At 39.1% G+C, this 14,654-nt stretch overlaps 1 protein-coding gene across 2 annotated transcripts; it reads right to left on the bottom strand.

Annotated features, from left to right (window-relative positions):
* Window positions 1–2,011: 2,011 nt before the first annotated feature.
* Window positions 2,012–12,297, bottom strand: NIPA2 (non imprinted in Prader-Willi/Angelman syndrome 2). Of its 2 annotated transcripts, XM_010192007.1 has the most exons (7): window positions 12,241–12,297; window positions 7,674–7,734; window positions 7,084–7,306; window positions 5,364–5,420; window positions 4,535–4,625; window positions 3,811–3,971; window positions 2,012–2,962 (listed from the first exon to the last, which is right to left on the bottom strand). In XM_010192007.1, exons 3-7 carry the CDS (start codon window positions 7,220–7,222, stop codon window positions 2,325–2,327), a joined length of 1,086 nt encoding a protein of 361 aa, XP_010190309.1. In that variant the 5' UTR covers window positions 7,223–7,306; window positions 7,674–7,734; window positions 12,241–12,297; the 3' UTR covers window positions 2,012–2,324. The 2 variants fall into 2 exon arrangements, with proteins under 2 accessions (XP_010190309.1, XP_010190310.1); XM_010192008.1 differs by lacking the exons at window positions 5,364–5,420; window positions 7,674–7,734; window positions 12,241–12,297 and having other exon boundaries at window positions 7,084–7,222.
* Between the last annotated feature and the right edge of the window lie 2,357 nt (window positions 12,298–14,654).

The raw sequence follows: 14,654 nt of genomic DNA, 5'->3' as shown, positions 1-14,654 counted from the left end.
TTTTTACAAAACTATTCTCTGAGATCAGTAATTAGGGAAATGAAGGCTAATTAAGGTGATTGTTTCCAAGTTATTGAACATGGAGGTGACTGCTGGTATTGCGATCTCTTTAAAAGGCAGTAGTTAATTGATTACAATGGGGGCTGTTTACTTTTTCCTAACAAGAGCTTCTAACACCATTTCTATTTTGGATGGTGATACATACCCGGGTACCAAAAGACATGTTTACAGGTGATAAGGAATTCTTGTTTACAAGAATCTTGAATGCAGAGATCAGGTGTAATCTAGCCCAGCACCTAAGTTCTAATGATGTTAATCATGATTTATTTACGGAAAGCATTTGTTTAATTACAATTACTGTATTATGGACACACTGCATCAGTAAAATTGTTTGTAAAACTTTGCAACTGTAAACCTTGAATTTTAAAGCAACCTGTTCAGCCAAAAGCTAGGAGCTCCTGCTGGATCTTAACCGAGCTTTTCAGTCAGCTGTTAGGATCCAGCCAAAACAAAGGTGCGTTAAGATGGCTGGAAGAGACACAGATGGGTAAGTACGTGCTGTAACCCCAATAAAGGTTTCATTTGGTTAACGTTTCTAACCTATCCATAACTGGATTAAGAGGAAAAAGGAAATGAGATTAAGTTCCTCAGCAAAATCGAGGACAAAGATTTGTTAATCTCAAAGCAAATTTCCACTACCATGGCTTTCCCAGGGTGTCTGTGCTTGAGAGCTGCCATTCCAGAGTGGTCTCTGTGGTGGTGGGAGCACACACAGGCTGCCTGCTGTGGGGGAGGCAGAAATAGGAAACATTTGAGCTATGTTACACAGCTTGTTGCAAGATTTCTTTTACAAGGTGCTTAATGCACAGTTTTCTTGAAGAAACACTTATTTTTAGCTCTTAACAGCACTGTGTGAAGAAGACTTTGAGCCAACCAAACATTTCCTTGTGCTTCAGGCTTCAATTAAGAAAAATGAACAAATTTCTTTGTCCGGTGACTCCTGGGCAGTTTAAGTTCCTCCATGCCACTGTCAGTTGCTGTGCTCCTTGTTGCATCACCCTTCAAGGACCGAATTTCTGCAACTGAGCAGTGCTGATGTGATGTCTCTGAACATTAGGGCCAAGTTCAAATCCCATTCTTTAACCAGATTTTAGAGAAGCTTTTTCTTGCTTGACACCTTGGCCCCTCCTGCACATATGACATGTACCAGAGGAAGGCAGCAGAGTTAGTGTTGCAGGTGGGAGCTGGCTTTTTTTTTTTTGTCCTTGTAATAACATAGACTCTTAACAGTAATCATAAAATCTGACAAATTACAGCAGTAACTGTTTCTCTGTACCAAGTTCTTTCTAAGCTTCACAGCTACGGTAGCAATGTTGTTATAAAAATTCCATCACTCATTTTTATTTTTTGCTTTTGTGAACCTAAAAAAAAAAAAATCTTACCACCCACCTTCCCCACTCTATGTTAAGCAACATTATGTTCTACTTTTGCACACCCTTTTTTTTTTTAAACTTAAAGCATCACAGCCAGTAAACAACATGTTTACTACAAACAAAACTGCAATTCTGTGAGTTCAAGCTGTAACATAAAACACCAAGAGCAGCTCTACAGAGCCAGGGCAGTGTGGTGCAGCAGACTAAACCTGACCTCTGTTACAGAAGAGGGAGAAGCTTTTTGGCAACCATTTATAGCTCAAATCGTTCCTCAAGGCAGCATGGCAGGAGCTGCCCCACCTCACCTACCCAAGCAGAGCACAAGCTCCTGTCTTATTGCTGCCAGCCAGTTACTCTGATTTGGTAAGGCTGGGTAAAGTTTAGCCTACAGCTTTAGCTCAGCAGCATTTCAAAGGATTATTCTTGTTCAGTTGCAGCTTTCCCTTTCCTCCTCTACAAACTGGGACAAGAGTACTTGGGGCAGCCCCTGTTTCAGTATGTTTATAGCCACTCGGTGTTCAGTACAAAGGACTCTGGTTCACTGCAATCGTTTTACCACCAATGCAGAAATAAAGCAATTTATTTTTGATAAAATTGTCATTAGTGCAATACATCTTAAAACAGAAGAATTAAATGAAAGTATTTACACATAACTTAAGCAACAAAACCAACTGTGGTCTGAGGTCATTTTACCGTTTCCTTTAAAGTAAAAATAAGGCAAAATAAAAACACCCTTCAGTGTTCCTTTTTCCAAACTAACTGAACTTAAAAGTTAACGATTGTCTACACATACGGTTAAAAATACAGATTTTCCAGACAAGCTCAGACATTTCACAGCAGGAAAAAAAAAATTACAGAATTGTTCTTTTCTTAAGTAACATGTAGATATTTTCAGAAGGATGACAGACTTCCGTTTCTCCTGGCTGAGAGACTCTCGCTGGATTGTATTTCACCTAGACAGGGAGAACTTTCTTCATCATGATTAAAGCTGTCGTACGTGCTCAGCAAAGTACCATTTGCTGCTCTGTCATCTTTGCGCAAAGAGAGGGGCAGATTTGCTAGGGTGAAAGTAACATCTTTGAAGGCATGCAATAAAAAGATCCCCACAATAATAGTCAGGAAGCCACTGAAGGTGCCAATAATGTCATCAGCCGCCATGTGTTGCCATTCCTTGAAAAGGATGGCAGAGCAAGTTAAAACAGACGTCGTAAAGATTACGTAATATATGGGAGTCACTATCGAAGTGTTGAATATATCCAGAGCCCTGTTTAGATAGTTGATCTGCGTGCTCACACAGACAATAAGGCTTAGCAGCAGAATCCAAGACAAGGGATGTTTCAGCACTGGTTTTCCCGCAAAAAGTTCCTTGATAGCGATGCCCAAACCTTTTACGCAGGAGACTGATAACGCTCCAATTACAGAGCAAATTGTTATGTACACAAGAATGTTGGTCTGTCCATGGCGAGGTCCCACCACAAATATTAGAATTAAAGACACAATGACAACAAGAGTTGCGAAGACCAGAAAACCTGTAAGGGGGTAGAGGGGAAAGAATGTTCTTGTCTACATACACTATCAAAAGCATCTCAGAGCTACTGAGAAAACACTCATTAACCATGCAATCAGCTCAGCATAAACAGAAGAGTTCGGGATGTTTCTCATTACTCCTCAACATCAAAGTTAAAACTATTTTAAGGCAAGCTAGCTAAAAGAATGAAACTCAAGTCATGTTGTATTACCCTTCCCAGTCTATCATATCAGCAAGGTGACTACAGGATTAGCTTGCTAGAAGTGCCTTACACACAGGCTCACTGAGGCACTGGATACAGGCTTCTGTCTGTATGCTGCTTAGGGAGGTACGTTTTGGCAAGCTGCTACAGTCATCAGCAGATTCCAATGATCAGGTCACTCCTTAAGGTCAGCTTTTTAATCTCTGCTGGCTATTCCCTCATGTTTAAAATGGTAATTGTCTTTGCATACGTAGTATTTTCCTGATGTGTTCTTGAGTGCATCATCTTTCACAGAAGCGCAGGAGCTGGTCTCCAGGATGACCCTTCTCAGCAGACTCTTAGCACAGCACTTACTAAGGATAGCTCAAAGTTGGGCTTAGAGACTGACACACTTCAATTACAATTTATACAAGTTTATCCAACTGTGCTGCTGTATTTGTTTTAACTGACATCTTGGTGGCTCACTTCAAGACACCTTGTTCAAGGCCCAGACAAGTTCACTGGCATCATGCAAAACTCCCTATGGAATTGCATCACAGAATTCAAATCTCTACTTCATCTTGACAACATGAAGCAGACACAGGCTATCTTCCTGGAACTTGAAAGCAGCAGTAACGAAATTATAATCAAGCCAGCATTTTTCTTACCTGGATCACCTAGTTTGATGAACATTTCATTCAAAGTTTCTACTTCCTCTTCTTGTGGAGCATGAATCACCATCACAGTTGATCCCAGTACACTTAGCAAACACCCTATTTTTCCATGTAGATTAAGTTTTTCATTTAAAAAGAAGGATGACAGAATGGCACTAAGAAGAAAAAAAACCATAGCAGCAAACATGGAATTAGTAATAACTCATTCATTTGCTCATCAATTTAGAGGCTGCTCTGACTGTACAGGTCACTTGCACACACAATTGGCACCTTAAAAATAGCTACATAGTTGATTTTCTATCTCAAGATACTTTCTATGGACAGAACTTCCTGTTAGTATTTGGCATCTCTCCCCAGAACCGCTTTTTTATGCTTCCTCCCAAAAAACACTATCTAAGCACTCAAAAATAATATTTAAAGGACAAAAATGTTAACTCTACTTAGGAATGAAAATACTACGCTGTTATATACAACATGTTTTTGAAATGCAGAAGGTGATAGCTTTTTACACATTGAGGCGTAGATGCATTGCTAGAATCCTTTTATAGGGTATTCACATTTGCAGAAACTTAAAAGTTACTCCTGAGGTTTATAAGCAGTCTTTATTTACTGTTAAGAACAAACCACATTTATTACAGCATGTTTCAGTGACATATTTCTAAATAAGTATTTTACTTCTCTCTCTGCAATCATACTGCCTTCTGTTAGCATTTCTTACCTTACAAGAACACTGAGAGCTCCTAAAGGAGTCACTAATGTAGCTGGTGCAAAAGCATAGGCAGCAAAGTTAGCTACTTCGCCAGCTCCCACTGCAGAGTAATAAGAGTAATAAAAAAAAGGAGTTAGGTTGTCTTATGCAACAAACCTGTGAATCAGCACAAGTGTTCTTGTAGACACAAACAAGTAAGGGAACAATGGAGAATTCTAATTATAGTGTTCAGGTAGCAGTACTAGCAGAACACACAGCCCCACTCCCTTGATAATGTATTTTAAAAACAGGCTGGGGGACTACAGCAAGTATTATAATTAATTTAGGCAAATTAGAAGGTGTTTTATTTTGGTATCTATGTCGTAGTTCCCCAGCATGCCAACCTGAGTCATGAACTTCTGCATGGAGAAATCTGCAATAGCAGGCTATAGGGCAAGGCATACATTAAGTCATAGTTACCTGAACACAGCCAGAGTTTAAGCAGTGAAAAAAAAAAAGTTCAGAAAATAGACATCATCCCAAAATATTGTAAAGAATCTTGTATATCTAAGCACTTCTCTGCTGAGGCAAAAACCAGAATGCATGTGCTAGCAAAGAGATACAGGAAGACCAACATCTGCCTAGTTCCACTGCCCAAAGAAGAAAATTAATTTGATGAAGGAACTTCTGGTGTCAGATAAGTTGTATTAAAATCATTAGAGCTGCACCCATCAAATCACTAGACTATTACCATATATTGTAGGATCCCCATCTTGCTCATTTTTTTAACCGTTGCTGCCACGGGTGGCACAGGCATTTAATGAAACTACATGTATCAGATTGTATTTTTGATACTTACTTGAAAGAAGTCCAGCCCACCACAGCCACTCCTTAAGGTATGCATGACCACCCTGACCTGAAATTGAAAGAACATTTGCTACTCAGTTAAACACAGACATAGACAAACAGTAAGTCCCACCATTGATAACATCACCAAAATAACTTTTGCAGCCCATACCTTTAAAAACATGGGCAGCCTTTTGATACCTAAGCTTTAAAGTTAGTGGGATTGAAATAAAACCTTCCAGGTTCTGATGTGCATATGCCTCCTACAACCTACTTTGAAAGCTAGTTATTTTATTTCTTTTTGCATTAGACAAAGCACTGATGACCATAGCTGCATTACTCTGAAAGTTCTTTCAACTCGTTGTAATGACATGAAAAGCCAAGTTACATATCTCTTACAAGAGCGTGACTCTCTGGAAATTGCACATGGCTTCTGTGGTTGATTACATGAACAAACATGAAATGCAGTCACACTTGCCCATTCCAAACCAGGGAGCATGACATTATCTTGAGATCAACCACCTTTTAGAAGCAGAGATGACAGGTACTGAATTAAAAACATTCAGACTCAACCCTCTGAATCATCTGAGGATGCTGCAACCATCCTATCTAAATCTATCCTCTTTCAGTTTAAAACCATTGCTCCTTGTCATGTAATGACAGGGCCTGGTAGAAAGACTCTCTCCATCTTTCTTTTAAGCCTCCTTCAGGTACAGGAAGGCTGCTATAAGGTCTCCCTGGAGCCTTCTCCAAGCTGAACAATGCCAACTCTCTCAGCCTTTCTTCATAGGAGAGATGTTCCAGCCCTCTGATCATTTCTGTGGACCAACTCTAGACCTGCTCCACAGGTCCATGCCTTTCTTGCACTGAGAATGCCAGAGATGGATGCAATAGTCCAGATGGGATATCACCAAAGTAGAGCAGAGGGGGAGAATCACATCCCTCAACCTGCTCGCCATGCTTCTTTTGATGCAGCCCAGGATATGGTTGGCTTTCTGGGCTGCAGGCACACATTGCCAGCTCATCTCCAGCTTTTAACCCACCAGCAACCCCACATCCTTCTCTGCAGGGCTACTCTCAATCCCTTCATCCCCCAGTCTGTATGATACTGGGATCGCCTGGACCCAGGTGCAGGACCTTGCACTTGGCCTTGTTGAACTTCTTGAGGCTCAGACCCTGTCCTCAAGCCCGTCAAGGTCTCTCTGGATGACATCCCTCAAGTGCATCAACTGCACTACTCCGCTTGGTTTTATCCACAGACTTGCTGAGGGTGCAGACAATCTCACTGTCTGTATCACTGATGAAGATATCAAATAGTATTGGCTTCCATATGAACCCTTGAGGGACACTACTCATTATTATTACATGCAATTTTTAGTTTCCTACAACAATCTCCTGACACTCAAACACAGTTAACGTTCTGCTGGGAAAGGCAAAGATGTAGTTAAGAGTGCTGCTTCTGAGTTCGATTTGTAAGTACAACTTAAACTTAACTGATATGCAAAGGAATCCTTCAACAAGTATTCCTAGAGGGCATTACATGCAAATTAAATAGTATGTATGACACACAGTTAGGTGTATCTGACACCAGAGAAAAAACACATCCGCTACATGTTTTATGTTTCATATACCTGTAGCAAACAAACAAAAAGTCAAAACAAGTTATAAGTTCAGAAATCTTCTGCTAAACAGCAAAACTTAAATGTCAGCAAATTTCTTAAACATTTGTTTACCTGCTCTCATGGAGCCTTTCCTAGCTAACCGGAGAAGGCCTTTCTTTTTCAGGATGAAACTTCCTCCAATGAAAATGCTGGAACTCATAGCCAAGACCAGACCAATACAGAAGTCATATTTCCCACGAGTTTGGCTCATCTCGTAAACTACTGAAGACTGTCACATTGATCAATGAACAGCAGAAGTTCTGTTACTCAACACAAGATAACGTAACACTGAAACCTGAGCAAAATAAACACATCAGAATTAAACTGGTAGAAAAATACATACTGTATAGGAAAATCCTCAACAGGCTCACGCAACTGATTCTCCTGTGCGTGGCCTCTGCTACGAGTGTTAAAACAAACAAAAAATTGCAATCTTTGAAGCATGTGTAAGCCTGAACCACGGATGAGCGACTAACAAGTCTGACCACACAGAAGGAAGGACTTCTGACCTAGCATATAAAAACTGAAACCTGAACAAATGAAAGTTCTTTGAGAATTATTAAGGAAAACTTGATGTGCGATTTATTTTTCTTTACAGTAACTACACAGATCCACGTCCAGCACAACATGTAACTGACAATATTGGTCAAACAATTACTTACATTGAGATCAGTTTGTAAGAGAGTTTGAGAACAGCCACTGCATTTCTTCCATACAAAGTCACTAGAAAAAATGAAAGAGAAGATTAGAATAGGTGTTTAATCATACAATAATTTGCCTAACATAAAAAAGCTTGAGATGTATGTACATGCACTTATTCTCTAACAGACAGGGAAATCTGAAAAAGAAGTAAGACATCTGTTTATTGATTTATTTTATAAAGAATTTCCCATATAAAGCATCTTTCCAGCTTAGCAACTAGGAGTTTACAACTGAAAGGCTTTCACCTAGCCTGCTAGGACTTCAAATTCAGTTAGGCAAGACATTCAACAGCTTAGTAGAAGATACTAACTTTTAGACTAGAAATCAAGATTTTACATGCTTAACCTTCAGCTTAAAAAGAAAATTTATTTCAGTAAATCTCTTTTCCTGTTACATGTTGCAATGATGATATCCTAGACTCCATCTAATACACAAGATTTTGAATCTAAGATATCTCTATAAATAATTTTTAAGCTTGGGGGAAAAAAAAGCTTAACACATGTTTAAGGTGGTAAACTTCTACAGAAGTATGAAGGAAAATAAAAACTTTACTTAGGCTTTGATTTCAAGACAACTGGTAATTATGACAGCACAGAGAACTGTTTTAATGGAAGAAAACACCCACAGATTAAAAAATTATTTCCTGGTAACACTAACCACAGATGTGGCAAGACTAGCATTTGGCTCCCTAAGAAAGGATTTTGCAGATACTCAGAGCCATGGCACGCGATTTAAGTTGCATTAATCCTTTCCTGATTTAAAAGGTAAAGGGGCCAAAGAAAAGGAGGGAATAATTTTTTTTCTACTTTAGTGCTTATTAGAATCTGAATTCCACAGCTTCCAGACTGAGATACAGCAGCAGCTTCCCCAGGCAGGAGCACAATGCTGGTGTCAAGACACTGCAATATCAAGCACCCTCTTGCATGCCCAGGCTCCAGCAGAGATGCATGCACCCACTGGGAGTCCAGCCCCAGATAAAACCATATTCCGGCCTGCCCTGCCAGTTCACAGTTCCGAATCCTGCCCCTGTTTCTTCACAACCTGTTTTCTTCCAATACTACCTTCTGCTGTATGTTCTTGCTTCCAGCTTTGATAATTCACTGCACCCCTAGGAAAAGCTGGCAGAAATGTACAGGTAGGTTAACACTGAAACGGAACACAGATCCTCTTATTTGCATCCAGTTAGGCTGTGAAAAGTATAGAAAAATAGTCCCATTTAATAAGCACTCAACATGGCAGTACTCAAAATGCTGCAAGAGCCACAACGCTCAAAATGCTCAAATCCTATTTCCTTAATCCTTGCATAGGAATTTTTAATATCTTATTTTGTACAAAAAAAATGAAATAAATAACTGTAAAGCTCTGCTTTTATTTTCTATTAACTTCTAAAAAAAAACTCAAATCTTAAGTACATTCTTGAATGTTAGAAAAACACCTATCAACCAAAACTAAAGAAGACAAATCATTAGTGTGAGAGAAACTAGAGGCTGCCTCACTAACTGCATCATATACTGCTGTGGGCTTTAATTCAAAACAAGACTTTCAAGTTCCCTGAAGGAAAAATGCATTTTTTAATGCAAGGAAAAAACATCAAGAGACTTTTGCGACTGTTCTCTCTACCATCCTTTCTAGCAGTTGCAAGTCACACTGTTCAGGTAATCAAGCTAAAAGCATTCTTCCAGCTCCAGCTGGTGTAAAATATGATACTGCTACAGCATCACCTGGGGGAGGGGGGCTGCTTTTGCTGAGCTTTTCTACTCTATCACTATTTTCAACAGTTGCTACTCTGGTTACATTACCAATGGGAGTATTTTCACTAGAGTAGCTTTTTACTAAAACAGAACTCACCACACTGGCAAAACCACTTCCCCACCCCCATCCCAGCTTGCATAGCGTCATCTACACAAAAACATTTCTGACAGAGGTAAAGAGCACCAGTTAGTCCCACCCTGACATCTTCCACCCACTGCATTTCAGAGACAAGGGAGAAGCACAGGCTGCTTTTCTCCACAGCAGCAGCAGAATCTGATAGCACAGAAGAATGAGGAAAACTTGCAAGCTAACAGGTAATATTCAGAATTTAGACTTAAAAATGTCCTAAGCGTCCTTCACTTCAAAACTAGTAGTTCCACTCTCCTTCAAGTCCCAAATACATTAAAGAGTTTCTGATTCCCTGTCAACCACATCATTAATCTTGTAAACAACTCAAATCTTAACCACTTCACATAAATTAATGCTACCTCTTCTAAGTTTATTTGTCCACACAGACACGGCCAGTCCTATTGCTGCTTGGGCTGGACTGCCATATTTCCATCTAAGGTTTATACAGATGTCTACAGTTGCTGACCATTTCTGCAGCATGCTGCTGATGAACACAACTTCTCTCTGAAGAGATCTGGCTCACTTTGCATACAGCACAGATGTAATTCACATGTGCAGAACTGACACACATGGCTCTGAAGTCAAAGCAATAGCAGGAAGTTTTACACTTCAGGAAATTAGTAGTTCAATTCCAACCCTAAGACTTAATAAAAGAAGAGGAACTAATGCAGCCTCGTAAATATAATCAAGAAAAAGTATTATATTTGGATATAAGAAAAGAAAATGCCATGAAATGAGCAGCTTCTGAAATAAATACTCCTCTCACATTTCAGCTTTGGGACATGCCAAAGATGTCCCATTCCAGCAGCCAGGTCCACTACTAAGTTATAAAAAGGAGAGAAGCTAGAAAATGTAGGAGTTAAACAAAACTGACAGAGGTTTTAGCTGTAGTTCTGCAAAGGTTCTTTAATCAAGTTCACAACTGGTTTTAACACAGAGAATATTGCATCCATCCAAGACTAGCAGGCTCATGGAGGAATACTGGTTTGCTGCTCTGATTTTACAGATGTAATTAGGGGATGAGACTTTTTCTCATCCACAGAAGCTGCAACATTTTACAATGCCTTGAAGAACCACCCATCTATGAACTGCCTGTGATTCATCTAGTATCATGAATCCTAACTCTCAGTGCACAACACTGCAGTGACAACACACTCAAAAAGATGTTATATACTTATTGTCACAGGTAAGCTCCCTAAATATTCAGTAACACTAAAAGTGGTGTCATGAGATGAAAGAATATTTTACATTTAAAAGCAGATAAGCATAAGTTAGTACAAGGGAGTTATCAGCCAAAGAAAATTAGCAGTGCTTTCACAAGTTGTACATAGTACGCAAGCAGTAACAGTGAAGTAAACACGGTGGATTGCTCCAACTTTGCCTACTTGGCATCCAGTCCTCAAGAGTTCAGCAGTCTGTTTTTCCTAGAAGTAATCTAAATATAAGCTAAAATATTTAAATGCTACAATTTCTTGTCTAAAATCTGATCTTAACTGTGAACAGGACGATGTCACCAAGTTAAAAAGGACCGTAACAGGCCATTTACTTCAACCCTTCGCTACCTACACCACCATTCACTGCTGCTTCTCGTTACATTAAATTCAGCCAAGCTTGTCCCAGGAAATAGTTATGAAGGAAACTTTACTAAACACTGCAGCCATGCTTCGATGCTGCTAGAAACTCCCATTATCTCATTATTTTCACCTAGATCTTCACTTTGACTACCAAAGTCCAAAAAGTGGACTACATTTGTCTACTCTGGACTTGGAAAAGATACAACGCCCTTTATCTTTGCACCTACATCTTAACATTACTCTGCAAGTTAGGTGCCTGGTGCTCTGAGTCCTTGCCCAGTATAGTCCACTTTTTCTTTTTAATTTAAATGAAGTGCAACTCCCAAATTTTAGCTGAATTATTGCTTGCGCAATATAGTGGAAGATTACACACCTTTTCAGACGATACAAAAGAGGTCACTTAGCCCTTTCTAAGCAGTTATCTACTGTTGACTCTTCAACTTCTTTATTAGTATAACCTCTACATTCTTTTCTACAGAACTACAGCTCTCTACACTGTATTTGTATAGCAAATTATTCCCGCCTGAGTGCATAACTTTCACGTACTCCTATAAAAAGCATTTTTTTGTCAGAAATGTTTCCTGAAAACATTAATCTGAGTTTACACACTGGCAACCCTTCCCCGCTCAATGACATTATTTCTTTGTCCTTTCAGCCAGATCACTAACATTAAACAACACAAGATTCAGACATGACTCACACAGAAGGATTTTTAAACAAAGGTCTGTTTTGACAAGACGTTAATAATAGTTACTCCAGGTACTGCCATCCAGCATCTTTTGAACTGTTCTGGGGTATTTTATTCCCAATTCTGCTTATTTACATGCGAAGTTTTGTGTTTCTGACATTGAAATATAGCACCTATTTAATGCCCTCCTAGCCATAAAGCTTTTCATGGAGGATAAAGGGGGTGAATCAACAAGTTGCTTAAAAAAAAAAAATACACATTGATTGTTATGTGTCACGCTGACTACTGTATGTCCCCTTCTTCATTTCCACAGGCCTGAAACCACAGGAAACAAACACTGACAGCAAAAATGCAAATGTTTAGTGACAGGCTCAATATACATACCAATTTTGTTCCAAAATCCAGAGGCATTCACTTCTTAAATATTTCAATGTTAGGTTTCTAAAATATAAGTTAAAAAAGCATTAATTGGCATTTTAAGGATTCAGCTACAAAAAACATGTCCATTGTTTCAAGTCAATTTCATGTATGACACAGAAGACTATACATTGTCTCATCTATGCTTTAAAAAGAGGCAGGATTTCTGTTTTAAAAACATTTGAATAACAAACTAGCATGATTTTAAATTTGATCTTCCTTGGGTACGTCTCACCTGAAGCGTTACAGCTATTTCATCCCTTTGCTTTTCACTTCACTAATCAAAGAAACTAACTTGCGATCTAATTCTTATTCTTTAGAGGGTAACTTGCTAAAGTTTAACTGAAATACTATCCTAGTCCTTTTGGTTTTGTTCTGTAACTTAAGTGCTAAGGCACTTTTATTACAAAAACTAATACAAAGTTTTAACTATTGGCTTCGGTATGGTGAACTTTGAGAGGAAGTTTATATACAGAACTCTGGGCAGCAGGGAGTATGAACACAGATTACTAAAATCTCAAAAATACAGCTAGCTTTTTACTCCAAGTCTTCCTCAGTTATGTTCTGTCCACTCACAGATATATCGTTTAAACACAGGTACAGAGCAAACACTGATAGGGCAAATATAACATGGCGTTAAGATAAAAGAGATGCTGATTTGAAACTTAGTCACGTGTATCTTTAAAAATGCCAAGATGCAAATATACAGCACCCAAAGATTCTCTATACATTGTTTAGGAAAGAGTACCTTCAGTTTTGCACTGCAGTTCTGCCCCAATACAAATGCAGTTTTCCAGCTTTGTCAGAGTTAAACGAGTGTGCAAAATGATACATGTAATTATTTCATATTACATAGGCAAGGTAAAAAAAAAATATGTTTATGATGATGATGTTATAGATGTGCATATATATAATGCTAGAGGCACTCAGAAAGCAAAACATACGTTAATGGTTGTAGTTGCCTATTTTTAAAGATTTAGTTAAACTGTGGGGAAGCTTATCTTTTATAGTAGCATTCCATTTAAAGAAACTGGGATAAAATAGGGAAAATGCCACACTAAATTTTTTTGTACATCTTATTCTTTTTTTTTTAATTTGTAGTTATTTTCTTCTATAAAAAGAACAATCTTCGATTAGGGCATTTTCACATAGAACTAGAAAGTTACTTCACTAAAACACACTGCTATTCATTAACTAAACACAAACAGAACCACAGAATCACAAGCTACAGACTGTGCTTTGTAGCTGATGCTGTATTGACTGTATTTCCCAGAAGTCTATCAAAATAGAGTCAAGATAAGAGGAGAGGACATGAGTTACTCCATCTTTGCTCTGCCTAGTACACTCGATCCACTCTCAGTGGGACAAGTCACCAGCACAGGTTGACTGAAGTTCCAGCTTTAGTATTTAAGATGGGCAGTTCCAAATTGAAGATAATCTGTTAAATTAAAGCCAGATTTAAACATTTGTCACTGTTCTTAATTTGATGTGACTGATAATCTGTTATAGCCTGCTTTCCATTTGCCAGGATTTTATCCTGAGAATTAGTAACTTTAACAAAAGCAGAACTGGTGTGACGCTGAATTCTAAATATAATGCTACTGGTTAAAAGTTACGCAATAATTTCCTACCAATGGAACTTGTTCCCTTTCAGAGGAAAAACACCTAACTGTATACGGTGAGTCACATCAAAAGCATCCAGGGAGAGACAAGATGACTTACATTTATTATGTTTTAATTAAAATCAATATTAAAGATGTCACCGGTAAATGGAGAAAGTTGACTGGTTGAAAAATAGAAGATCAGAAAAAAACCCCATAAACCACGTACTAAATAGTCAGACCTGTCTGTACCTTCCAGTATTAGAATGAACGCAACCAACCATTCTGAATGACAACACAAAGCTAAAATTAGTTTTTTCCACCTGAAACTAATACGCTGCCAGGGCTCTGAAGTTCCGCTGAAGTTGATGTGGAATCAAGCTGCACAACCCTCAACCTCAGCTGAACTCAGTCTCAAACCACATCAAAGACAAAGTGGTTTAGGTCCCTTGACTAACACCACACACTCCACTAGGAAGCACAACAGCTCTGGCAGGACTCGCACACTCTAACTTGCCTTTTCTGCCCAGTGTACCCAAATTTGTATTTTTAATCTTGGCCTCCAGAGCCTAAAGCACAGCAAGTTTCCCATGAAGGAGAACCAGCCACGCAACGACCGCCACCCCCCGGAGACAGCACGGCTCACCCCGGCCTCATCGTTCCTCACCCGTGGCGCGTCCCCACAACGCCTAACGCCAAGGACCTTGCCCGGCTCAGGGGGAGGGAGCCGAGGCGAGGAAGGAGGCAACGCGGCACTGCCGCTCTCCGAGACCCCTAGAC

Source organism: Mesitornis unicolor, unplaced genomic scaffold (genome assembly GCF_000695765.1).
Source record: "Mesitornis unicolor isolate BGI_N332 unplaced genomic scaffold, ASM69576v1 scaffold32119, whole genome shotgun sequence".
Classification (NCBI taxonomy): Eukaryota; Metazoa; Chordata; class Aves; order Mesitornithiformes; family Mesitornithidae; genus Mesitornis; species Mesitornis unicolor.
The sequence above is the reverse complement of the archived record's forward strand: the minus strand, read 5'-3'. Positions and strand labels throughout refer to the sequence as shown.